This window comes from Penicillium canescens, assembly GCF_028828765.1.
Source record: "Penicillium canescens strain IBT 15451 chromosome Unknown utg000005l_segment0_segment0, whole genome shotgun sequence".
In the NCBI taxonomy this organism is placed as follows: Eukaryota; Fungi; Ascomycota; class Eurotiomycetes; order Eurotiales; family Aspergillaceae; genus Penicillium; species Penicillium canescens.
The window spans coordinates 2,325,531-2,347,341 of NW_026703967.1; the positions used below are offsets into that span (position 1 = coordinate 2,325,531).

The 21,811-nt window shown below is 50.3% G+C and overlaps 10 protein-coding genes across 10 annotated transcripts; 3 read left to right on the forward strand and 7 right to left on the reverse strand.

Moving 5' to 3' along the window:
• Positions 1 to 170: 170 nt before the first annotated feature.
• Positions 171 to 1,266, reverse strand: N7446_008482 (fungal specific transcription factor domain-containing protein; the record flags this gene model as incomplete). Its single annotated transcript, XM_058517227.1, has 4 exons — positions 171 to 692; positions 753 to 927; positions 985 to 1,140; positions 1,205 to 1,266. 4 exons carry the CDS (start codon positions 1,264 to 1,266, stop codon positions 171 to 173), a joined length of 915 nt encoding a protein of 304 aa, XP_058370873.1.
• A 1,887-nt stretch (positions 1,267 to 3,153) lies between these two features.
• On the forward strand, positions 3,154 to 6,633 carry msh3 (mismatch repair protein MSH3; the record flags this gene model as incomplete). The annotated part of the gene is made up of 3 exons (XM_058517228.1): positions 3,154 to 3,943; positions 3,998 to 5,091; positions 5,143 to 6,633. The coding sequence occupies 3 exons, from the start codon at positions 3,154 to 3,156 to the stop codon at positions 6,631 to 6,633; spliced, it is 3,375 nt and encodes a 1,124-aa protein (XP_058370874.1).
• Positions 6,634 to 6,968: 335 nt separating this feature from the next.
• N7446_008484 (40S ribosomal eS28 domain-containing protein) lies at positions 6,969 to 8,194 on the reverse strand (the record flags this gene model as incomplete). Its single annotated transcript, XM_058517229.1, has 3 exons — positions 6,969 to 7,613; positions 7,776 to 7,859; positions 8,008 to 8,194. Coding segments are annotated over 3 exons (333 nt in total), but the record flags the coding sequence as incomplete, so codon positions are not given.
• A 406-nt stretch (positions 8,195 to 8,600) lies between these two features.
• On the forward strand, positions 8,601 to 9,781 carry N7446_008485 (ATP phosphoribosyltransferase; the record flags this gene model as incomplete). Its single annotated transcript, XM_058517230.1, has 4 exons — positions 8,601 to 8,617; positions 8,680 to 8,714; positions 8,846 to 9,337; positions 9,408 to 9,781. The coding sequence occupies 4 exons, from the start codon at positions 8,601 to 8,603 to the stop codon at positions 9,779 to 9,781; spliced, it is 918 nt and encodes a 305-aa protein (XP_058370876.1).
• Positions 9,782 to 10,299: 518 nt separating this feature from the next.
• On the reverse strand, positions 10,300 to 13,086 carry N7446_008486 (uncharacterized protein; the record flags this gene model as incomplete). Its single annotated transcript, XM_058517231.1, has 1 exon — positions 10,300 to 13,086. One exon carries the CDS (start codon positions 13,084 to 13,086, stop codon positions 10,300 to 10,302), a length of 2,787 nt encoding a protein of 928 aa, XP_058370877.1.
• Positions 13,087 to 13,605: 519 nt separating this feature from the next.
• Positions 13,606 to 14,327, reverse strand: dprC. The gene is made up of 2 exons (XM_058517232.1): positions 13,916 to 14,327; positions 13,606 to 13,862 (listed from the first exon to the last, which is right to left on the reverse strand). Exons 1-2 carry the CDS (start codon positions 14,213 to 14,215, stop codon positions 13,719 to 13,721), a joined length of 444 nt encoding a protein of 147 aa, XP_058370878.1. The 5' UTR covers positions 14,216 to 14,327; the 3' UTR covers positions 13,606 to 13,718.
• Positions 14,328 to 14,644: 317 nt separating this feature from the next.
• On the forward strand, positions 14,645 to 15,762 carry N7446_008488 (NADP-dependent oxidoreductase; the record flags this gene model as incomplete). The annotated part of the gene is made up of 2 exons (XM_058517233.1): positions 14,645 to 15,463; positions 15,517 to 15,762. The coding sequence occupies 2 exons, from the start codon at positions 14,645 to 14,647 to the stop codon at positions 15,760 to 15,762; spliced, it is 1,065 nt and encodes a 354-aa protein (XP_058370879.1).
• Positions 15,763 to 15,890: 128 nt separating this feature from the next.
• On the reverse strand, positions 15,891 to 17,008 carry N7446_008489 (SDR family NAD(P)-dependent oxidoreductase; the record flags this gene model as incomplete). Its single annotated transcript, XM_058517234.1, has 2 exons — positions 15,891 to 16,717; positions 16,774 to 17,008. 2 exons carry the CDS (start codon positions 17,006 to 17,008, stop codon positions 15,891 to 15,893), a joined length of 1,062 nt encoding a protein of 353 aa, XP_058370880.1.
• Positions 17,009 to 18,225: 1,217 nt separating this feature from the next.
• N7446_008490 (uncharacterized protein) lies at positions 18,226 to 19,926 on the reverse strand (the record flags this gene model as incomplete). Its single annotated transcript, XM_058517235.1, has 1 exon — positions 18,226 to 19,926. One exon carries the CDS (start codon positions 19,924 to 19,926, stop codon positions 18,226 to 18,228), a length of 1,701 nt encoding a protein of 566 aa, XP_058370881.1.
• A 238-nt stretch (positions 19,927 to 20,164) lies between these two features.
• N7446_008491 (Rab geranylgeranyltransferase subunit beta BET2) lies at positions 20,165 to 21,704 on the reverse strand. The gene is made up of 5 exons (XM_058517236.1): positions 21,469 to 21,704; positions 21,132 to 21,417; positions 20,629 to 21,077; positions 20,456 to 20,580; positions 20,165 to 20,406 (listed from the first exon to the last, which is right to left on the reverse strand). The coding sequence occupies exons 1-5, from the start codon at positions 21,565 to 21,567 to the stop codon at positions 20,370 to 20,372; spliced, it is 996 nt and encodes a 331-aa protein (XP_058370882.1). The 5' UTR covers positions 21,568 to 21,704; the 3' UTR covers positions 20,165 to 20,369.
• Positions 21,705 to 21,811: the final 107 nt, after the last annotated feature.

Here is a 21,811-nt window from a genome sequence, read left to right on the forward strand (position 1 = left end):
TGTCTCTCACCTCGATGGATTCTCTTTCACTCTAGGACCCGTGTTGCCTATATATGTTTACTCCTAATTCCGTTCAGATAGGACAAGGGGTCAAAAAGGAAAAATTTGTATCATGAAGGGCAAGAAGAACTATATTGATAATGAAAACTCATAGGGACATGGTCGCCACATCAGAAAGTACTGTTTGTAATCCCGCAATACTCATGGCCCTGATCACAAGGATCATTGCACAAAACATCGGAAAAAGCGCCATCAAAAAGTAGCTGATCACTCAGTGGAAGATCAAGCCAGTCAAAATATGACTCTGGATGAGGCGAGTCATCCGGCACGGTGCTTGGTTCCTCGAGTTCCACTGCCGTATTCGAATCGCTTATGACAGATGAAACAGCTTGGATTTGGTGAGATATGCCCCCCGAGCCATTTTCCTGAGGTTCAACTACACTTCTTGGTGCGAGGTTCTCTGCCGGATCAGACGCTGTGGATATTCCGGATTCTTGTGCAAGTGATGTAAGCACCTCGACTGCCCGGCTGCTTTCTTTTCCAGGTGGGGTCATCAGATTGAGGATATGCAGATTCAGGCTGTATAGGTTGTTTGATCGCCGAGCCAACATTTCATCGCTGGATTTTGAGTTGAAAAGGTGAATATGTGAGGCCATCACTAGACCTTCGACAGCAATGGGAGACAATCGACGCTGGGTTGCAGTGAGCATCCAGACGAAGCAATTTAAGCCAATGGAATGAAAATCACTTACTAAAGGGTAAAAGTTTCTAAAAGAGTTAATGACATATGAAACTCGAATAGCAGAAAATGTAGCTGATTGAAGATGAACCAGGTGTGAGTTCTGCAAACTGTGTAGGGATTCCATTGACGGACTACCACGAATGAATGGACGATGAAGCATGATCTTCAACGCTTGATACAATAAGCTGCATAAAGTATTTAGCCATGTAATCTTTGGCTACCATTTGGTCTTTAGTACGTACTTGAATTGGTAAACATGTGGTGGTACTTGCTTGGTCGCGGCGGATGGTACCCTGAGAGGGCTGGGTATATTGTTGTAGAACTCAGACATAGCAACGTGTGTCTTTGTTACTTGGTCCTCCTTTTCTTCAAAGGAAATGGAGCTTGATATTGCGTAGCTTATTTAGACAGGGTTAGTGATCATTGTAAAGATATTTATTTCTCTCTGCGGCTTGAACTCACATTTTATCCAAGGCCGGTGTGACGATGCGTAGCAGATCGCAGGATATCTGGAAGTTTGACATACAATAAGATGTCAACTTCGTTATCGTGGAGTTTTCTGAAGCAGGCCATAAACAATACTCCACGCTCGGAACTATTGGAACTGATATTGGCTGTATATCAGATTCCCGAATAGCACTTGGCTGGCCAAGAACCCGAGTTATATGTCTGTGGATGTAAGCTTCTGAGAGGTGATATGGGAATGAGAACGCATACTTTTCTAGCATCCAAACCCCCGCCCACGCAATCGAATGGGCCAGGATAATGTCCTTTGAACCGAATTTTGAATAATTGGTTTCCGGCTGTTGTAGGTGAAATCCGAGAGTGATCGCATGCCGAATAGCAATGCCTATATGCATAAGACATGTACTAGAAGGTGCTTCAGATTCACTTACCGATGTATTGAGAGGCCGAAGCTATATTTTCCATCAACAGCTCTGTTTGAGAAATGATAGCTGCCGATAGAACAAGGGAGAGGCTTGGATATTCGATCTGCTCAAGAACTGATGACTTGGCATGCTGAACAAGCGAATTCCTTGACGCGTTCCAGTCGAAATGGGGGAGTCCTGGCTGAGAGATATCTGTATTACAGGAACTTAAGGCTAGCAACGACGCCAGCAAGGTAGGCGTGCAGTAGCCGTTGGCACCATTGTCAGAGAGGTCTTTGCGAAAGAGAGGTTCATGAATTAAAAGCGGCCAGGTGTTTTGCCAAGTCCAGAACTCCTCCAAGAGTTGACCTTGGAGGCCCGGTTCAAGTAAGAACGGAGATTTTTCTATTAGTAGCACACCATCATTGATAGTGATCTTTCGTTGATGAGATGCCAGGAGCATCTCATCGAGTTTGCGGAGGAACCCTAAGTGACCATATGCACTGGATGGTCGTGATTCCGGTCCAAAGAATGGGAGATCCTTGTACTTAGATTGGTAAAACACTGAAGTAGGGTCATGTATCTCTGCCTGTAGTGACTTTGGGTCTTCCAAGCTGTTTGAGGGCGTTGGTCTGTCGTTCGTACTGTGACGAGATAGGGCAAGTTGACCCTCCAAGAGTGCGATTCTGGCGTGGAGGGCGTGAACATAACACTTTGTCGGGGGCCTATTACACTTAGCATTTTCTGCTGTATGCATATAATCACTGGTTTGACCAACTTTCGCTTCTCGAGGTGATAAGTATACTCGCATTGACGACTCTCCCTCTCGCACAAGCCACATATGGGCTTTTAGCCATCACACTAGACATGGATGAAGTCAGTCTTTTATCCTACCACTTTAGATAAGCACTTCGCTTACTTTCCGTTTCCTTTTCCGACATGACGTGCACGCAATAGAGACACGTTTCCTGTCCGCAGTCGACATCATTGGAGATCTCGGGCCCCTTATAACGAAATTATTGCATAAACACTGCAATTTTATACGAGACTCCGTTCCCTCAGGATGTAGCCAGGCTATGGGAATTTCTCTGTTGGCTTTTATATGCGATGGATGTGAAGACAAAGTTCGACAGTGGAATGACGTAATCAACTGGGAACAGCCTGACTTTAGGGCTACATCTGAGTTCTTATATGCTATTTTTTAATATAGTATTAATTTCATCAGCCTATACCCTCAAGGGATGCGACAAAAAGCACACTAGACAAATCTGTAAAGGTGAGGTTGAAATGTCACCTGGGCATACTCCGTCCAAAGCGCTGACTCAGCCACTTTAACGCCCTCACGCGTCCCATACGCGTCAAGCTTCAGGGAAATGCGGAGTGCCAACTCGCACGGCCATTGAAACATTCCTCATCCCGAGAATCCAATTTGAGAGATACTCCTGTTGAGGTAATCATCTATCATCTCCACTTTGTCACAATCCGTCCTATCCCACTGCTGCTCCGCATACCTGCGGTGGGAGCAGACCAACTGCCCTCAAGATGACGCCTCAATCATCGCAATCCTCCGCACCTTCACCGTCTCTGAAACGAAAGCAACCAAGCATCTCTAGTTTCTTCACCCAGAAATCCACATCCAGCTCCTCGCCCAAAGACTCCGAAGCGACCCCTACCAAGGGGCCCAAGAAAAGACAAGCCTCACCAGCGGAGAAGATCAACGAGTCGAAACGAGCTGATACAGTGGAAGAGGATGACGACGAGGATATTGTTGTACCGGCTCCAAAACGAGCTAAGACCGCCGGCACAGACGCAGAAGAGCCGATTCGAGTTGCGACGAGCGTGCCCTTCGAACACACTTCCCAGCCGAGTAGTAGTCAACGCACCGATATTTTCAAGTTCCAAAGCTCCCCTGCTGTTGCTACGAGTGTTACTGCTAGAGATGCTACGGAAGAAGCCGATCCAGAACAGGATCGACGGAAGAGAGAGAAGGAGAAGCTACACCAGAAATTTGTCAAGAAGCTCGGCGGAGCCGATTGCTTGATTGGAATTGGGAGGACAGCTGCAAACGATGCTGCTGCTGGAGCGGACGATGCTGCAGAGGCTGAGGACGATGATGAATCTCCTCCTCCAATCAAGGGCAAGGGTGCCAAGAAGGGCGGGAGCAAGCTCACGCCTATGGAGAAACAGGTCGTCGAAATTAAGCGCAAGCATATGAACACTGTACTGGTGATTGAAGTCGGATATAAGTTCCGGTTCTTCGGAGAGGACGCGCGTATTGCCGCAAAGGAGTTGGGCATTGTGTGTATCCCGGGAAAGTTCAGATTCGATGAGCGTGAGTATATCCCCACAACGACGTATTGAAGGTCACTAATGCATGGACTTACAGATCCCTCGGAGGCACATCTTGACCGGTTTGCTTCAGCCAGCATTCCAGTGCACCGACTACATGTCCATGTGAAACGACTCGTCACAGCAGGCCACAAGGTCGGAGTGGTGCGACAGATCGAGACAGCTGCACTCAAAGCTGCGGGTGATAACCGCAATGCGCCGTTTGTCCGCAAGCTGACGAACCTCTACACCAAAGGAACCTACATTGATGACGCTGAAGGTCTGGAGGGTCCTGCCCCGGCAGCGGGAGGCACCTCGCCTGCTACGGGTTACATGTTCTGTATGACAGAGACTAACGCCAAGGGCCCGGGTAACGATGAGCGGGTGCATGTCGGAATCATTGCAGTTCAGCCGGCTACAGGTGATATTATCTACGACGACTTTGAGGATGGCTTTATGCGCAGCGAGATCGAGACACGACTCTTACACATTGCCCCATGTGAGATTTTAATCGTTGGCGAGATGTCCCGAGCCAGCGAGAAGCTTGTTCAGCACTTGTCCGGAAGCAAAATGAATGTCTTCGGGGATGCCGTGCGACTGGAAAGGGCTCAGAAGAAAAAGACATCCGCTGCTGAGGCTCACAGTCACGTATCGGGTTTTTACGCAGGCAAAATGAAAGCTACGAGCACTCAAGAGGACGCTCAGGCAGCAAAGTTACTTCAAAACGTTCTTGAACTACCGGAGCAGGTTACTGTCTGTTTGTCCGCTATGATCGAGCACATGACTGAGTATGGGCTGGAGCATGTGTTTGAACTGACAAAATATTTCCAGCCCTTCTCGGCTCGCTCGCACATGCTCTTGAACGGAAACACGCTGGTCAGTCTGGAGATTTATCAAAACCAAACGGACCATTCGGCCAAGGGTAGTCTGTTTTGGACCCTGGATCGGACGCAGACTCGATTCGGACAACGTATGTTGCGGCAATGGGTTGGACGGCCTTTGCTTGATAAAATACGTCTCGAGGAGAGGACCAATGCTGTCGCGGAGCTGACGGACCCTGCCCGGATGGTTTTCGTGGAAAGAGTGCGAGGCTTGCTCGGCAAAGTCAAGAGTGATCTGGAGAAAAGCTTGATTCGCATTTACTATGGCAAGGTAAGTGACTTTCCGTCGTGGCGATCTTCATTGGTGCTAATATTGGGAAAGTGCACACGCCCTGAACTTTTGAATGTGCTGCAAGCCATGCAAATGATTGCGATGGAATTCGCAGACATCAAATCGCCCGCTCAGACAGGCTTTGAGTCAACACTAGTGAGCGAGGCAATCGCCTCTCTGCCCACAATCCGAGCAGAAGTTGTCAAGTTTCTGGACAAGATTAACCTGCATGCAGCTCGGACTGATGACAAGTACTCTTTCTTCCGTGAAGCGGAAGAGACCGAAGCCATTGGTGAACATAAGCTCCAGATTGGAAGCATAGAACACAGTCTCTCTGAGCACCGCAAAGAGGCGGCGTCGACAATTGGAAGAGGCAAAGTCGAGTACTCGACAGTGTCGGGCATCGAGTACTTGATCGAGATCGAAAACAACTCACCGGCACTCAAGCGAGTCCCCGCATCATGGATCAAAGTGAGCGGCACAAAACGCGTGTCACGCTTCCACACACCGGAAGTCGTTCAAATGATCCGAGAGCGCGATCAGCAAAAAGAAGCCCTAGCTGCAGCATGCGACCAAGCATTCACAGCTCTACTAGCCGACATTGCAGCACAGTACCAATCCTTCCGCGATTGCGTCCAATCTCTCGCAACACTAGACTGCCTGCTATCCCTAGCAACGATCGCCCAACAACCCGGCTACGTCAAGCCCGAGTACACAGACGAAGCAGGCCTCCACATCGAACAAGGCCGACACCCAATGGTCGAGCAGCTCCTCACAAACACATACGTACCGAACGACACAAACCTGCACCACGATAGCACGCGCGCACTCCTCGTCACGGGTCCAAACATGGGCGGTAAATCCAGCTACGTACGACAAGTAGCACTAATCGCAATTATGGGCCAAATCGGATCCTACGTCCCGGCAGCCTCCGCCAAACTCGGCCTCCTAGATGCCGTCTTTACCCGCATGGGAGCCTTCGACAACATGCTCGCCGGCGAGTCGACATTTATGGTCGAGCTCTCCGAGACAGCCGATATCCTCAAGCAAGCAACGCCGCGGTCGTTGGTTATCCTCGACGAACTGGGCCGCGGTACATCGACGCACGACGGCGTTGCTATCGCGCAGGCTGTGCTCGATCACATGGTCCGGTCTATCCAGTCCCTCACGCTCTTCATCACGCATTACCAACATCTTTCACGAATGGTGCAATCCTTCCCGGATAATGCCCTCCGCAATGTGCACATGAAGTTCACGGAGACAGGCGGGAAGGAGGGCGACGAGGAGATTACATTCTTGTATGAAGTCACTGAAGGTGTTGCGCATCGCAGTTATGGATTGAATGTGGCTCGGTTGGCCAACCTACCCTCGGCTGTTATTGATGTTGCTCGTCAGAAGAGCGCTCAGCTTGAGGAGTCTATTCGCCGGAAACGGTTGGCTGGGCTTGTCGGTGCGGTTGGGCGTGTTCTTGATGACAAGGATAGCGATTCTGTTGTTGATGGGCTTCTTGAGAGGCTTGTGGCGAGTGCTGAGCAGTTGTAGTTTTACTTTAACTGGCATGAGCAGGCGCAATGGGCATTTTCGGCACTGTACAGGTTTACATATGCATGAAATACTATCGATTATAGATCAATATTGGCATGGCATGATGTTTACGTAGACTTGATGTGTAGACATGAAGATCACCCGGGGCCATATGTACTAATCCAAGCCGCTACGATACCTACTTGGCCATGTACCAACAAACTACAATCGAACACTGATCAGGCACTACAAACGCGCTCGAGACGGCAGGCGGAACCGGAAGTTTTCAAATGTTTTTTGGGGGGATTCCATTGTTCCTTTTGTCGATCAGGCCTGGTTCGAATTGGGGAATACTTTTCTTCTTAAGTACCAGCAAGGAAGCCAGTACGAGGGGGAAGAGGGAAACAACATCACAACCTCGTTTGTCGCATTGAGCCCATGCAAACACGTCAAAAGGACGTGCGAATGTAGTAAAACACCAGATCGAAACCAGACCAGACCGTTGCCACAAAGTCCACAAACCAGCCCTCGCGCAAAGAACCTGATTTCGTTTCTCATATCAATAATATTTGTTGGGAAAAAAGGCTTTCTAAATCTTGAATTTTGCGATTCTCTCCTTCTCTCTCTCGCGCTCGGTTCTCCAAAATCGACCTTCCGGGACTTTTGGAGCAAAAGATTAACACCAAAAAGTCAATCCACCCATAAATTCACATCCATTCGATACGTCGGAGAAAGGCGACAGTCGATAGGCGGAAAGACGGGCAGCGCGGCAGTTTAGGGCTGGGAAGTTGGGGAGGTTGAAGGTACGGCAAAGAAGAAAAGCGGAGGACACGTTTTTGGCCGAAGAGTGATCATGAAAAACCGGTCGTGAGGGATATGCGAGAGAAGAAAAGAGACAAAATAGACGACGCGAGCGAAATTTCGTTTTGGCGGTTTTTAACGGAGACGGCGGGCCTCGCGCTCGGACTCGAGGAGGCACAGGATGTCATCAACGCGGACTGGTGCGAGATATGTTAGTGTGGTTCGTGAATTTTGTGTGGTCGATCCCCGAAATTTCATATTCCGACATTTGGCACTTCAATTGGTTTGAAGACCATGTGTTCCTCCTCTTGAGATGTGCATAATCGAGGAACGATCGGAAGAAAATCATTATCGCATACCTGGGCCCTTGACGTTACGGATGATGGAACGCGAGGTGTCGTCCATGAACTCGACGCGGACCTGGGTGACACCACCACGGGATCCTAGAAAGAAATCCAATTAGCCATTATTGTTCCTCCAAAGTTCTGGCTTTCATATTCTTTTGACGGGCGATCGGGGGCGCATGGGCAGAACCCCGCGGATATCGAAATGTGGATTTTGAGCTTCAAAAAACTCAGGAAAGGCACATACCGGTGCGGCCGAGGACACGGGTCACCTTGACGAGCTTAACGGGCTGCTTGCTGGAATCCATCTTGTCGGGAGGGAGAGGGCGTTGAGCTCGAGGGTTGGAGTTGGTTGGACGGGAGTAAGGGAATGTTGAAGATGAATTTGCCTTGTGTGGGTTCGTGCAAATTACGCGAGGGCTCAGGGCTGGACACCTGAGCCGTCAGGCAGTAGCTGAGTCAGCGGGTAATGGATACCTTGGCACCTGATTGACACCTGACGGGTCAGGCAGACACCATTTCTTTTACGTATACAAGCGCAACCTGACTGGATGCAGGTGCGCCAATTAATTGAGCCTCCTGAGTTTATAGAGTCATGTCAGAATTGAAGCAATTGGTTGTAGAGTATCACGTGGGCCAGTCCTCTCACCCTTGCGGTCTTCCCGTACAATCTCCGGTCCCGCCGTTCGGATCTGCCCCTCCAATTTCTGAGCTCCGGTGTGACTCTGACTCTTATCTTTTATCCTCTTGAGCAATTGACTCTTTCTCTTGATATTCCGGTATATACAACTACCTTCAACCCTCTCAAGCCAAAGTCTCGCGTTCAATCGCTCAACCGCAATGGATCTCGTCAACCAGTGAGTCAATCCCAATTGAAAATCAGCATTGCGCATTATGCTGACCGTATGACCCCAATCAGCCTCGAAGGCCGTCTCCTTTTCGCCGTTCCCAAGAGCAAGTCTCCCCCAAGTCATGATAACTCATAGAGTCTACACGACACTCCCATGAAGCTGGAACAAAGAACAAAGAGCAAGAATAAGCACAAGAACAAGAACAGCATGCTGACGACACATGCCACTTTACAGAAGGACGTCTGCAACAAGCAACTCTGGACCTTCTCTCCGGCTCCGACGTCCAATTCCGCCGCGAAACCCGCCTCGACATCGCGCTGGTGAAGAACTTGCCCATTGCGCTGATCTTCCTACCCGCCGCCGACATCCCAACCTTCGTTGGCGAGGGCCGCGTTGACCTCGGTATCACCGGCCGCGACCAGGTCGCCGAGCACGATGCCACCTTACCCGCTGGCGAAGTCTCCGGCGTGGAGGAGATCCTCGATCTCGGCTTCGGCGGCTGCAAGCTGCAGGTTCAGGTCCCTGAGAAGGGCGACATGACCGAGGCGAAGCAGCTCGTTGGCCGCAACGTCGTGACCAGCTTCACTGCGCTCACTGAGCAGTTCTTCCGTCAGCTTGAGGGTGTCGAGGCTGGCCAGAAGCTCAGCACTAAGATTAAGTATGTTGGCGGTAGTGTCGAGGCTGCTTGCGCTCTCGGTGTTGCGGATGGTATTGTCGATCTTGTTGGTATGTGATCTCCCTCCTCGGCCATTACTTTGGCTTTATTGGCAGCATGCTTATATTGCGCGTTCATCAGAATCCGGTGAGACCATGAAGGCCGCCGGCCTCAAGGCTATTGACACCGTCGTCTCGAGTACCGCCGTGCTGGTCAAGGCCCGCGAATCCAACAGCGACATCCTCACCCTCCTCACCTCTCGTATTCGTGGCGTCATCACCGCCCAGAAGTTTGTTCTCTGCCAGTACAACATCCCCCGTACTCAGCTGCCCATCGCCTCCAAGATCACCCCCGGCAAGCGCGCACCTACTATCACTGCTCTTGAGGAGGAGAACTGGGTTGCTGTCAGCTCGATGGTTGAGAAGAAGCGCATTGCTACAGTAATGGATGAGCTGACCAAGGTTGGCGCTACTGATATCTTGGTGATGAACATTGCCAACTCTCGCACGGATTAAAAACTTTGATGACTTGTTTTCTTGTTGGTACTTTCTAGCATTTCTCTCATGATTGGTTATCTTATTTTCGTATTTATATATATTTTCTATGATATAGGGATATTGTCTTCTTCTTTCTTACTTTTCTTTTTGTGGGATTTTCTCTTTGTTCCGATGAGATTTGGAATGAGGCAAAAGCACATTCTGGGGAGATGTTATGATCTCTTTCGATGCAGGTACATACATAGAAGGGCATTGGGTTTATATTTCGGGTTAAAAAGAAGATCTATCCGTCTTAAAATTCGTTCCAATCTGTTTAACTTGTAATTTTCTATTTCTATAGACGATATCTTCATCTTCCTTGTCAATGTACAAGAAACATATAATGTATATACTCACCTCAAAAGAAACATGCCAGTCATATATCCAAAACCCAATCCCGAACCACATAAACCTAAAAATCATAAGCGCGAGGCATTGGTATCATCAAGCAGAAATCAAACATAACTCAAAGATCAAAAGGTCCAACCAAATAACAATCATAATTCCTTCTCACCAAGCCCAACACCCTCCTTCCTTCCCCGAATAAGAGCCCTCAAACACTGCCCGACCCCCTCAAGATCCCCAAGCAACCCAACATGCCCGCGATCACTCTTAACCAACCCATCCTTAATAATCCGATATCCAGGCGGAAGCATAGCAGCCGAAGCAAGACAAACCCCATCACCAGCCGCAAACGCCAGATCATCATACGCATCAATATGCTTGATGCCCTCGCGAGAGACAACCCGCGCTCCGTATACAGTCGGCACGGATTTACCGTACAACACAGCCACAGGCGGGTATTTATTCTCGGAGTGATGAGCCGGCCGGAAAGCAAGGTTCGATTTGAACCGTTTCGTCTCGTGCAGTGTGCGCTGGAGATACTCCATTGCTGCGCCGCGTGGGATCGTGCTCGTCGTTGCCGCTTTGGTTGTTGCTGAGCTGCCGCGCGGGTGTTGGACGGGTCCAACTAACCCGTCTGCTGGGGAGTGGGCCGTCTCGTAGGCGTTGTGGGCTTTTTCCGATGCGTAGGTTGCGACGGAGGACGGGGTTGGCGTTGTGTTTGAGTGGATTGGGGCATGATAGGCGGATGGGCGGGGAGGGTTGCGGGCTGTGATGTCCTTGTCTGCTGTGGAGATTGGTTGGTTGGTGTCTGAGAGGTTGTGGGCTTCTTGGGCGAGGGATTCGTCTGAGTCGTCGCGTGGAGGCATCGAGAAGCGCTTGCCGATAAGCGGGAGGTCTTTTAGGCCGCGGTTGCTTAGGGTGCCGTTTGTTGGGAGGGCTGGGGCTATGCATGGCGAGAGGCGGTGCTCGTCCCAGGTTTTGGCATCGAAGAAGTCAACGCGGAATTCTTCTTTGCTTTGCTTGTCGATGAAGCAGTGGCCGTCTTCGGGGAGGAGGGCGAAGCTTGTGCGGAAGGTGAAGTTTACTTGTGCTGTTAGGACGCGTGAGCTGAGGAGGACGTCGTCGCCGTTGCGGAGGGGTCCGAGGATGTTCACGCAGTGCTGGGGCACGCCTGCGTAGAGGACGCCTGCGAAAAGGTCCGGTCGTTCGTTGACCGCGTGCCGGGTTATGAGGCCTCCCAGGCTGTGGGCAATGACTGTCGCTCCACGGGGTTTCTCAGAGCCTTCTGGTTGGGGTTGATTGCACGGCAAATTCTCCAAGAAGGCGATGAGTCTGCGGGACAGAAGCTCAGGGCTCAATCGCCAGTCATAGCCGTAATCATGGACACGGAGGTCTCCACGTTGGGCATTGTCGCTCTTGCGAAGTCGTTTCATTAATCGTCGGCAGACGTCCACGGGACCAACATGAGAGAGAACACCCGATGGGATGATTGTCTCTTCCATGCGCTCTTCATCCTCTGGGCTCAGTCCGACCTCCAGGTCCACCTTTCGCAGATTCAAGCCAACCTTCATCGGAACCCAGAGTTGTCGGTGAGGCGGTTTCGCCGACCGCAGAATTGATCCTCGGTATCCTCCCAGGATAACAACATCTCCCGCAAGCTCGGCCATGGCTTCTTCCAAGATGGGATGTGTCGGATTGGGATTGTTCCGCGGAAGAGGTGGCGGGCTCACAGCACGCTGGGGTGTCTCTTTATTGTCAGAGCCATTGAAAGCGGAATTGGAGCTATTACCAAGCTCTGGAAAGAACTGCCGAGAACCCCAATCTGTGCGAATGTCGTGGAGAGTCGGCATGCTGAGGAGCCTGCTGCTCGAATCTTGGAGACTATCCTTGATTGCCTTGAATCTGCTGTTCACCTGAGAGTGCACATTCTCGTATAGTGGTCTCTGCTCCAGGGACGATGCCGTGGACGAAGCGCGCAGATATAGTGATTGATCTGATGATGACCTCCGCAGACTCGGTGGCCGACCCGTCACAGCTGTGCTAGGTCGCCGGGCAAAAGAATGCTTCGCAGCTGAGGTTCCATCAGGGGATCGCAGCTCAGAAATTGCCTGAGAGGCCTCTCCATCATCATCATGACCGAAGCCACTCGATCCCCTCGATGCTCGCGGTGAGGGCGGAGAACGCCGATCCAGCGACGACGTTCTCTTCTGCTCCAAGTTCTTTTTAACAGCGGGTGCCACGGTCTGACTGCGCGATCGATTCTGCGCGTTCCCTGGGCCGCGGAACGAGAGCGAAGGCCGCTTCCTCAACGACGCCAAGTCCGGCAAGAACTTCTTCAGCTCGCCAGACCAGGCACGCGGCCGACGAGGCAATGACGTCTTCAATAAATTACCGACAAAACTAGTCCGGTGGCTCACAGCTATATCCTTCTGTTCCGCCGTAGCCGGGGGCTTGCCCCAACCCGGGGCAAAAAGATCACTGCGGGGACCATGTGGAACACGGCGCTGCAGCTGCGTCTGAACAGAAGGACTCGTGCGCTCTTTTTGCTGTACGTCGGGTTCGGTCTCGAGTTCCACCGTCTCCGGCTCGACCGTGATGTGCGATGCGAAAAGACCGTCTTCGCCGACAGTATCCGGGATCGTCGCGAAATATTCCCCCTGCTTTTCTAGCACGCGGTTCTTCTCTTCCAGGGGCGTTGCGCGGGCTTTCATGCGGCTTTGTTGGCGGCCAATGCTGACCCCGACCACATCACCGGCGGCATCTTCGTCGGCGTCCGCGACGGACAGGGGGACCGGATCATCGCTGTCGGAGCTCGAGAAGGACGAGTAGTGTGAGGGGGAGTCTGAGGCGGCGATGTTCGGCGACGACTCGGAGGAGTATAATGTCGGGTGTTTCTGCGGCGGAGCCAGCGCCTCTGGAGAATTGCCGATTGAAGTCATCTGGAATATAGAGAGCTCTCAGAGCATGAGGTCGTACATGTACGGGTGTGCGACTGTCCCCAGTGTGATGTAATTGTGGCCCGGGCGTATATAAATATGCAAAGCTTCAATTTCAGTCGCTGATGCAGATTTCAATGCAGTAGCTGAATATGTGTAGCTGTGTGGTTGTGATTTTTATTTTCTTATAATCTGGTCGGAGTGGGTTCCACCAGCACAGCCTTCTCGGGTCGCCCGGAAGGCGAACTTGGTCCGTTTGGTGCTTTTGTGCCTCGGGAGATTTGATAGATATCTGGGCAAATGCTTAGCCTACGTTGATACCTGCAGCGTTGTCTTCTCCACGATCTACGCGCCCCCGTGGTTGAAATCGGGAGATCGATGCCCTAATCTCCGCAAAGCATCATCAATCCACCTGGGCATGTTGACGGCGATTTGAATCATGATGCTTCTGAATCCTGTTGCAATCCTGTTCTATGCACTTTAACCTACGAACTAAATCAACCGGGATTCTATTTCCTACCAGATCGTCGCAATGATGGCATCTCACATAAGATTTCAAGATTTTAACGTTCAACATTATGGGCTAACGCATCATACAGGCATATAGCTCAATAGTAGTTCCATCATACACATAATCAACTGCGCCCCACAAACTTCCCTGACCGAATCTCCTCCTCGCCTTTACGCGCGATGTCCGCATTCCGCTCTGCCCCCTCGTTAGACCCGAAGGCCCGATCAACAGCGGTATTCACGGCTCCACGCAGGGATTCCCCGGCACCCTAAACAAACCAATTAGACCAAATCAGAGTATATATCGAAAAGACCAACTTACATGAACAGAAGCCGCAGCTCCCTTCACTCCGCGACCGAGATTATCACCGGCCTTTGACCCCGCCATGGAGCTCTTACCAGTCGTGGTGGAGGATTGATCTTGTCCCGCTGCCCGCTCTGTCCTGTGGGCTGTTGGCTTCTCATAGCTTGACCCTGTTGCAGGGTTGTAGCCCTTTGTTGCAGGATCGTAGTCTGATCGTGAATCCTTCATACCAGTCGGGATGCCCGGGGAGCCTGTTGAGGAACCGCCGGCGACATTATGGTGGGTTCGTTGGGTTGGTTCGTAGGTTTCGTTATTCATAGTCGTATATTTGGCTTGGATATATGTATACAATGTAGGTTATTTTACAGCTGAAGAAAGAAGCCGAAGGACTGTGAGCTTGATTTATAGTTGTCGATGACGTCAGGATGAGCGAAAGGAGGCTCTTCGATCCAAAGATCTATGATCTATACAATGATTTATACAATGATCTATAGCAGTTGGTATTCTTCTTGTCGTACACTGCATCACTTATTCCCAAATGCATCATAGACATTAACACTGCATAAAAAGTATCAATAATCATTCCCGAGCCGAGGTCCAGGAGCAGTTTTCCTAATCTGGGAGCCTCTCCGATACCCCAGACTCCCTTTTCTTCAACGCCATTCCCTCCCTCCCCGTTTCTCTTTTAATTTATCTCTATAACCCTTAATCTCTCTCACACATTCTCGCTGTATACAATCCTCCAAAATGTCCTACAAGCAAATCATCTACACCACCCCGCCAGCGCCGGCCATCGACCCCTCCCTCACAACTGGAACCTTCCGCGTGAACACAACCCCCAAACCACAAAATGTCCCAGCGGACAAAGTCCTCGTTCGCGTGCACTACCTCTCTCTCGATCCAGCCATGCGCCAATGGCTAACCGCCAAACGCTCCTACATTGCCCCCGTCGAACAAGGCGCCGTAATGCGCGGCCAGAGCATTGCCCAAGTGGTCTCCGTCGGCAGCGACCTAACAACCCAATACAAAGCCGGCGACTGGGTAGTCGCTTACTCCGGCTGGCAGGAATATGCCCTAGTCGGCGCCAAAGAAGCCGAAAAGTTCACCGTCCCTGCCGGCGGCCGCCCCACAGATGCCATGTCCGTTCTCGGCATGACCGGGCTGACGGCGTACTTTGGTATGCTTGAAGTTGGGCAGCCGAAGGCTGGGGACACGGTTGTTGTTTCTGGGGCTGCTGGTGCGACGGGCATGGTTGCTGGTCAGATTGCAAGGATTAAGGGTGCGAAGCGGGTTGTTGGATTGGCGGGGAGTAAGGAGAAGTGTGAGTTCCTTGTGAAGGAGCTGGGTTTTGATGCCGCGGTCAATTATAAGGATGCCGATTGGAAGAAGCAGCTTAAGGAGGCTACGCCCGAGTATATTGATGTTTTCTTTGATAATACTGGTGGTGAGATTCTTGATGCTTGTCTTGCGAGGGCTGCGAGGGATTCGCGTTTTGTCATTTGTGGTGCTATCAGTCAGTATAACTCTGCTAAGCCGCAGGGTCCGGCTAGCTTTATGACTGTCATTGTGAGTTTGGTTCTTGATTCTTGTTTTTGGGGCGGTTAGCTAACTGTTGGCAGTCGCAACGTATCACTATCAAGGGCTTTATTGTCTTTGATTATGCGAAGAAGTATCCCGCTGCCCTGAAGGAGCTGGCCTCCTGGTTGTCTCAGGGTAAGCTCAAGCGTAAGGAGCATATTGTCCCTGGTGGTCTGGAGGCGGCGCCCAAGGCCCTGATTGATCTCTATGCCGGTGTCAACACTGGTAAGATGATGGTGGAAGTCGCCCCGGTCAGCGAGGCCTTGGCTGCCAAGTCCAAGCTGTGAGATTAGAACCCTGCGTCATATAGCGGTACACTTGGAGGACAGGGAGAAGGGTCTACCTACAACATACAACATAGTCAAATCTAAGCCCAAAAAAAGGAACTTTTTAATCAAACTGCACTAGAATTATCTCACACAGTCCCAGCAGCAAGAACATATCCCCCGTCAACAACAACACTCTGTCCATTCAGATACTGATTCGTCACCGCAAAAAGCACAGCATTAGCCATATCCTCATCCTTCCCTGGTCGAGAAGCCGGCACCTTCTTCTCGTATTTCTCAGCAGGAATGAAACTCTTCTGCTTCTCATCGCTCTCGCCAGCAGTCATCTCACTAGGGAAAACACCAGGCGCAATATTATTAACGCGGATCCGCAAATTCGAAGAAGAGACCTCATGCGCCAACATTTTCGTCAAATGGATCGCCGCGGCTTTGGAAGCATTATACGCAAAATGATGTTGCGATAACTTCACAATACCCGAAATGGAAGTGGTATTGATCACAGTACTCGACCAGCCTCGTTCGGCCTCAGACCCCTTCCTGAGAAGGGGTAGGAAAGCAGTGGTCATGAAGAAGAGCTGCGAGACATTCGTGCGGAAGACATCGTCCCATTGAGCGAAGGTAGCGTTGGGGTCGTCGAAAAGTGATTCACGGAGTTTGCCTGCGTCTTCGTGTTCTGTTTCTTGGGTTTGGTTGGAAATGCCGGCGTTGTTTATCAGGATTGAGAGATGGTTTTCGCGGGAGGACAGTTCTTTGACTAGGTTGCTGATCTCGGTCTTTTTGGTAATGTCGGCTGTGAGGGGGATGATTTCACCGCTGATGTTTTTGTTGTATAGCTCGGCTACTCGGTCGAGCTTTTCTTCTGTTCGGCCGATTATGTAGACTTTGGCGCCGTTTACTGCTAGGGCTTGGGTGGCCATTAGGCCGATGCCTGAGCCGCCGCCTGTGATTAGGGCCACTTTTGCGTCTGATTAGAAGCTGTTGGTATGGTTTTGGGGATATGTGTGGCTTTACCTTTGTTCTTCACATTGAATAGGTTCTCGAGCTTGAAGTTCTGGTTACTTTGTTGCGCCTCCATTTCGATCTTGTTTGAGACAGGAGACTTTTGTGCAGATGAGGTCACGAACTGGCGGGGTTGTGGATAAGGAGAGAGGTTCTGTGGAGCTATTGATGGATGTAGCAACTTCTGAGAATTCTTCAAGTAAAGAGCCGAAATAAATCGTCGAGTTGGGATATGAATTCGCGACATGGTTGCCGAAGTTGACGTGGGTTTATATACGGGAAAAGACAAGACTGTGGGACAATCGACAACCATGAAATACGTTGAAATCTAAAACCTGTTCTCGTGGAATCTTGCCTGTTGCAAATACAGGTTATTCTCCATTTGTTGGTCATGGATTAGTTGACTGGTTTGTCTCCCATCGACGTTCTTTTGTGGATCTTCCTATGACAGGGAGTCGGTTTATTTCGAGACATGGATCTTTCAATAGCCAGTCGTAGACATCAGTCTAGGCAAAGTTAATTCAGGTTTCTGGTTTTATTGTGTAAGCCAGGAGCTTGTTTTAATGCCTAGTAGGTGTCATATATCAGAATGATGTAATAACTATGTCGACCTCGGCCAAGTTACACGTTTGCTACGGTGACTACGCGGGAAGTAGAAATAAGACGAACAACTTAAACTACGTAGATACAAGAGGGTTAGAACTAATCTAGTGCTATAACGATAAAGTTTACTAGAGTAATTTTATCCTTGCCATGTTCCAGGCTTCGAAATTCAAATATATATTTCGTATAGACAACCTAAATAGAGTCTGCATTCGGTCCGAATTACCAACACCTAATCGACAGATATTGCAAACTAATCATGATTTTGACCTTAACCTCAAGTCATTGATGTACCCGTTGCATGTTCAATGAAGGATAACGCACGAACTGAACATACCGGGAACAGCTGAAAGTAGCCACTAAATTTCCTAAAAGAGCAAAAACCCACCGTTCATTGAATAGCATGCGGAGTCTGCATGATATAGTTTTGGAGGATATCGTTCACTACGAGGAAAATTTACTAGACACCACGTAGATTATAATGTCCTGGTTTGCAACGTCCAAGGTTCTCAAGGTGTGTATACCTTATGAGATAAATGACCATTGAATGCCCGCTACGTCTCTGCAATGGGCCACTGAAATCGTAAATTCAGTGCTCATATTCATACAATCGCTAAGCATGCTAGTGTACAGTGTAATAGTCTTCCCCGCTGGAAAAAGAACATACAAATTGACACCCACGAAGAAACCTTTGCAAATAGCAATCCATGTGGGTGTGAATAGATGCTTAGTTTTCACGGCACGGGGGAATGGTAAAGCTACCACATTCACTGATTCAGTCCTCCTCCAATTTCATTCCTCGTTACGCATAACACCTCCACAAAAGTACTCGTAACATCACAAGTTTGGGGATCTGTTGATTTAGTCAATATTACCAGGGAGGTAGAGGAGAGAAAAGTCGTGTTGATCTCCCTCAGAGATGGTCTCCTCGGATGGAGCTGGGTGGCCGATTGGTTGCCAGCTAGTCTGGTCCATGTGGCCGTGGTCATACAGGGTTCCATAGACGGGGCCTTTCGAAGGGGCGAGCAGGGGATTGGCATGGTATCCACTCTTGTTGAAGTCGCGGTAATGGTCACTAAGCACCGACTCGTCAAAGAAGTATCCAGGTGAGGGATCACCGTTGTCGACGGCAGCGCGCTTGGCAAATGGTGAGTGCCAGCCGTGAGCATCAATGCGACCATGAGGGTCCAAAATGGGCTCAATGTTCTCCTTGTCAAGCGCGGTTTGCCCAATCTTCGAGCCATGCATGCCAAAGGCGTTTGACTTTCCGTCCAAAACAAGATGCTTGGGGGTCAGTGTATCAAAATATACTGTACTGGGTCGCTCTTGGCCCTTGAGGGAGAATTTGTGGTCGTCTTCATCGGTGAAAACGCTGAAGCCACCCTGCGACTTCTTTCCAAATGCCTGAACAGCAAGACCCAGTTCATCATCTTCACATGTGTAGGATACAGTGCGGTCTGCTGTGCGCTGAGACCGACGAGGTGATCTGCGTGGTCCCTTGGCCATTTCCTTAGTATTCTTGGTTACTTCATATGCAGCAGTTTTCGCGCGTTTCCTGTCCACGGCACGGGGCATGTTGGGGTCAGCACGTTCCAAGGTGAGTTTTCTGGGGCGGGTGAAATGACGGCGGGGAATCGGAGTCTCTCCTTTCAATGGGCTGTGGTCTTCAACATTGCCCGAAATCACACGGAGCTTTCGAAGGGTACCAGATGGAGAAAAGACCATTTCAGTTGGGGTCATGAGCAACGAAGTCAGTTCCATTCTCTTCAGTGAGGAACCGTCCTTCTTCTGGTTGCGCTTGAGCTTCATCTTCTGTGTAGCAGAGTCAAAGATATCCATGCCAGGCCACAAAACGCCCTTCAGTCTTGCGATTTCGTCAGCACGAGCCTTGTCCACAACGCCACCAAATGCGTGGGAAACGGGTTCCACAAGAGGCTCGAGGGTGTCTCTCGAGGAAGCCCAGGCAATCTCTTCAGGCTTTCGTCGGTTTCGGGGCCGAGTGGGTGTCACGGGTAGGGTTGGGTAGTCTCTGTCCTTTGGCACAGATGTGCCCCCAGATTGCCAGTTGTTCGAGAATCGACCGGAGCGGAGGAAAGGACCGGTGGAAAAGTTTGCACTCATGACTTTGGTGGTCGATCCCTTTGGAGTATTGATTGGTGTGAATGTTGAATATTCTGTGTCTTCATGTTTGCCAAGGAATGGATCAGCCAGACGAGGGTCAATACAATCAGAGATTGAAGTTGTTGAACGCGTTGAAACGGAGGTATCAGTGGCACGTTTCTTTGGAGGGGGTTTGTTGATGTTGTCTTCCGACTTTCTCTTCTTGTTGCGGCATTGTTTGTTGGACAAACGCTCAGCCAACTGCCTGGGAATGTCATTTGCTTTGGACCATAGTTCATACTCCTCGAGGAGTCCGGTGGCGTCGTCTTCATGGTGACTGCGGACGGTGAGCTTGAACGTGTGGGACAGGTGAGCCTTGGAGGCCACGTGGGTCAACAAATGGGAGCTATCACAGAATCGGGGCTGCCCAGGGCAGATGATGCACTGGAGTGAAGTATCCATTGCTCCAAGAGACACTGACTAGATGCAAAAGGAAGGGGCAGTAGAATTGACCAAGAGCACGTGTGGCGAATAGTGAAGTCGACGAAGGAACGATGAAGATGTGAAAAGGTAAGCAAGCAAGACGTGACCAAAAGACAACAGCCGTACCTGCCCTTTTGACGATCTACGGTTAGGTTGGGAAGGTGCCGGTCACGGGAGTCACGGGTTCATGAGGTCAATAGGTATTCAACATCAATGTCTGTTATTGTCAATGTAATTCACTATCCTATTGTATGTACCACGATGTCTTAACAGCCTTAGGCCATTGTGGGGGGATATGAAGCGGAATAAGTCAAAGTGGTTATTGATCTCCTCCCGCATTGTATCCCGTGGTCCATGGGAAAAGAACATTCACGGGTTATTAGATTGCGGGAGGGTAATAAACAGATGCAATTCAATACGTTTCACCTCAGATATTTGATGATGGACTTGGGCATACAACTAGATCATGTTAGCAATCAATCCCATATCACGTGCAGAATCAACTCACTAAACAGGGTCGATCTCCTCAAGACCTTCAAACTTAAGTAGACTTAACCCCGCAAGGCTAAAGTGTGTATGATAGACATCAACCATGTTGCCTGGTCGATCAGCAAAGCCTCCAGCATCGGGATCCTGAATAACGTTAGGACGGTGTCATATAATTTCCAAGGGTACACTAACCTGACATTGCAATACAAATGCAGCAAGCTTCTTTCCATCGATCCAGTGCAGACGGTCAATCATGGCAAGACTTGATCCAACCCACCAGCTATAGCACGCATCGGCCAGCTTCTCTGGTCGGCCATTGAAGCCACCACTCTCAATCTGTCGTTCACTGAGCCAGGCGCCTAGGCGATCCTTGTTCACCAGATCCAAGCGGCCCGCAATAGCCAGGGCACCGATGCAAGTGAACACCTGACCAGCATGAGACTCGGCGCCAGGGCTGATACCATAACCGCCATCCAAGTTCTCACAGCTTTGAATGTGAGCAACAGCCTTGGGAACATCGACTCGTTCCAGAAGACGCAACAGCGATAGTGCATTGAGAGCACCATACAGGAATCGGGTATCGGTTTCACCCCACTGATCTCCCTTGAAGGAGCCATCTGCGTTCTGCAGGTTTGCAATGACTGTGACGGGTTAGTGTCCTAGACTGTTGATCATGTTCGAGAGGAGGGCCGTACAAGACCCAACTTTCTCCTTGCCGCCTCGGCCTCGCTTCTCGAGTTCATCCACAGCATCAATGGTGACGAGGATCTGGACAGCCGAGACGGTGTAGAGCATGTGGGCGTCGTGGCCTGGTGCCGCGCCGAAACCTCCATTGTCGCTTTGACATGACAGCACAAAGTCGATGGTCTGGTCTCGAGGCAAGGCATCTGGTTGACCCAAGATATGCAAGGCCGTCAAACCCCAGTACACGCCATTCAGTCGAAGATGCTCGGTCAGCCAGTATTCCAGTTCATCCTTCCTCTATGATCCGTCAGATGCCCGACGCGTTGTTTTCTTTCAAGGAGCACGCACTGTGTCCAGGTTCTTGATGTAAGTCACATGTTTCATGGTATGCAGTTCAGTATCTGCGGGGCTACCCCCAGCCCTCCCCGGGCCCGATACTAAAGCCATGTCGATGGGGGCTGAAGTTTAGAAAGCAGGATGGTGATTGGAGGAAGTTAGTTGAGGATCCGAGAGCTGAGACCATTAATAGGGCGGTGAAGCCATCCAGTCCAGCTAGGTCATTACAGTTAGCCTGTGGCTTGCACATGGGATGTAGGGAATTTGCGGCTTAGTGTGTGATTTTTGGGTTTTAGTCACCGCCTCACGTGAATGCCCCCTTTCGGCATAGTATGGTTACATAATAGCGCTAGTT

Coding starts and splice junctions, on each gene's coding strand:
- dprC (XM_058517232.1), bottom strand. CDS start 14,215: ATGAATAACGAAACCTACGAACCAACCCAACGAACCCACCATAATGTC. Junction 13,863..13,915: donor GAGCTGCGGCTTCTGTTCAT/GTAAGTTGGTCT, acceptor TGGTTTGTTTAG/GGTGCCGGGGAATCCCTGCG.
- N7446_008491 (XM_058517236.1), bottom strand. CDS start 21,567: ATGGCTTTAGTATCGGGCCCGGGGAGGGCTGGGGGTAGCCCCGCAGAT. Junction 21,078..21,131: donor CAAGGAGAAAGTTGGGTCTT/GTACGGCCCTCC, acceptor AACCCGTCACAG/TCATTGCAAACCTGCAGAAC. Junction 20,581..20,628: donor CATTTGTATTGCAATGTCAG/GTTAGTGTACCC, acceptor AACGTTATTCAG/GATCCCGATGCTGGAGGCTT.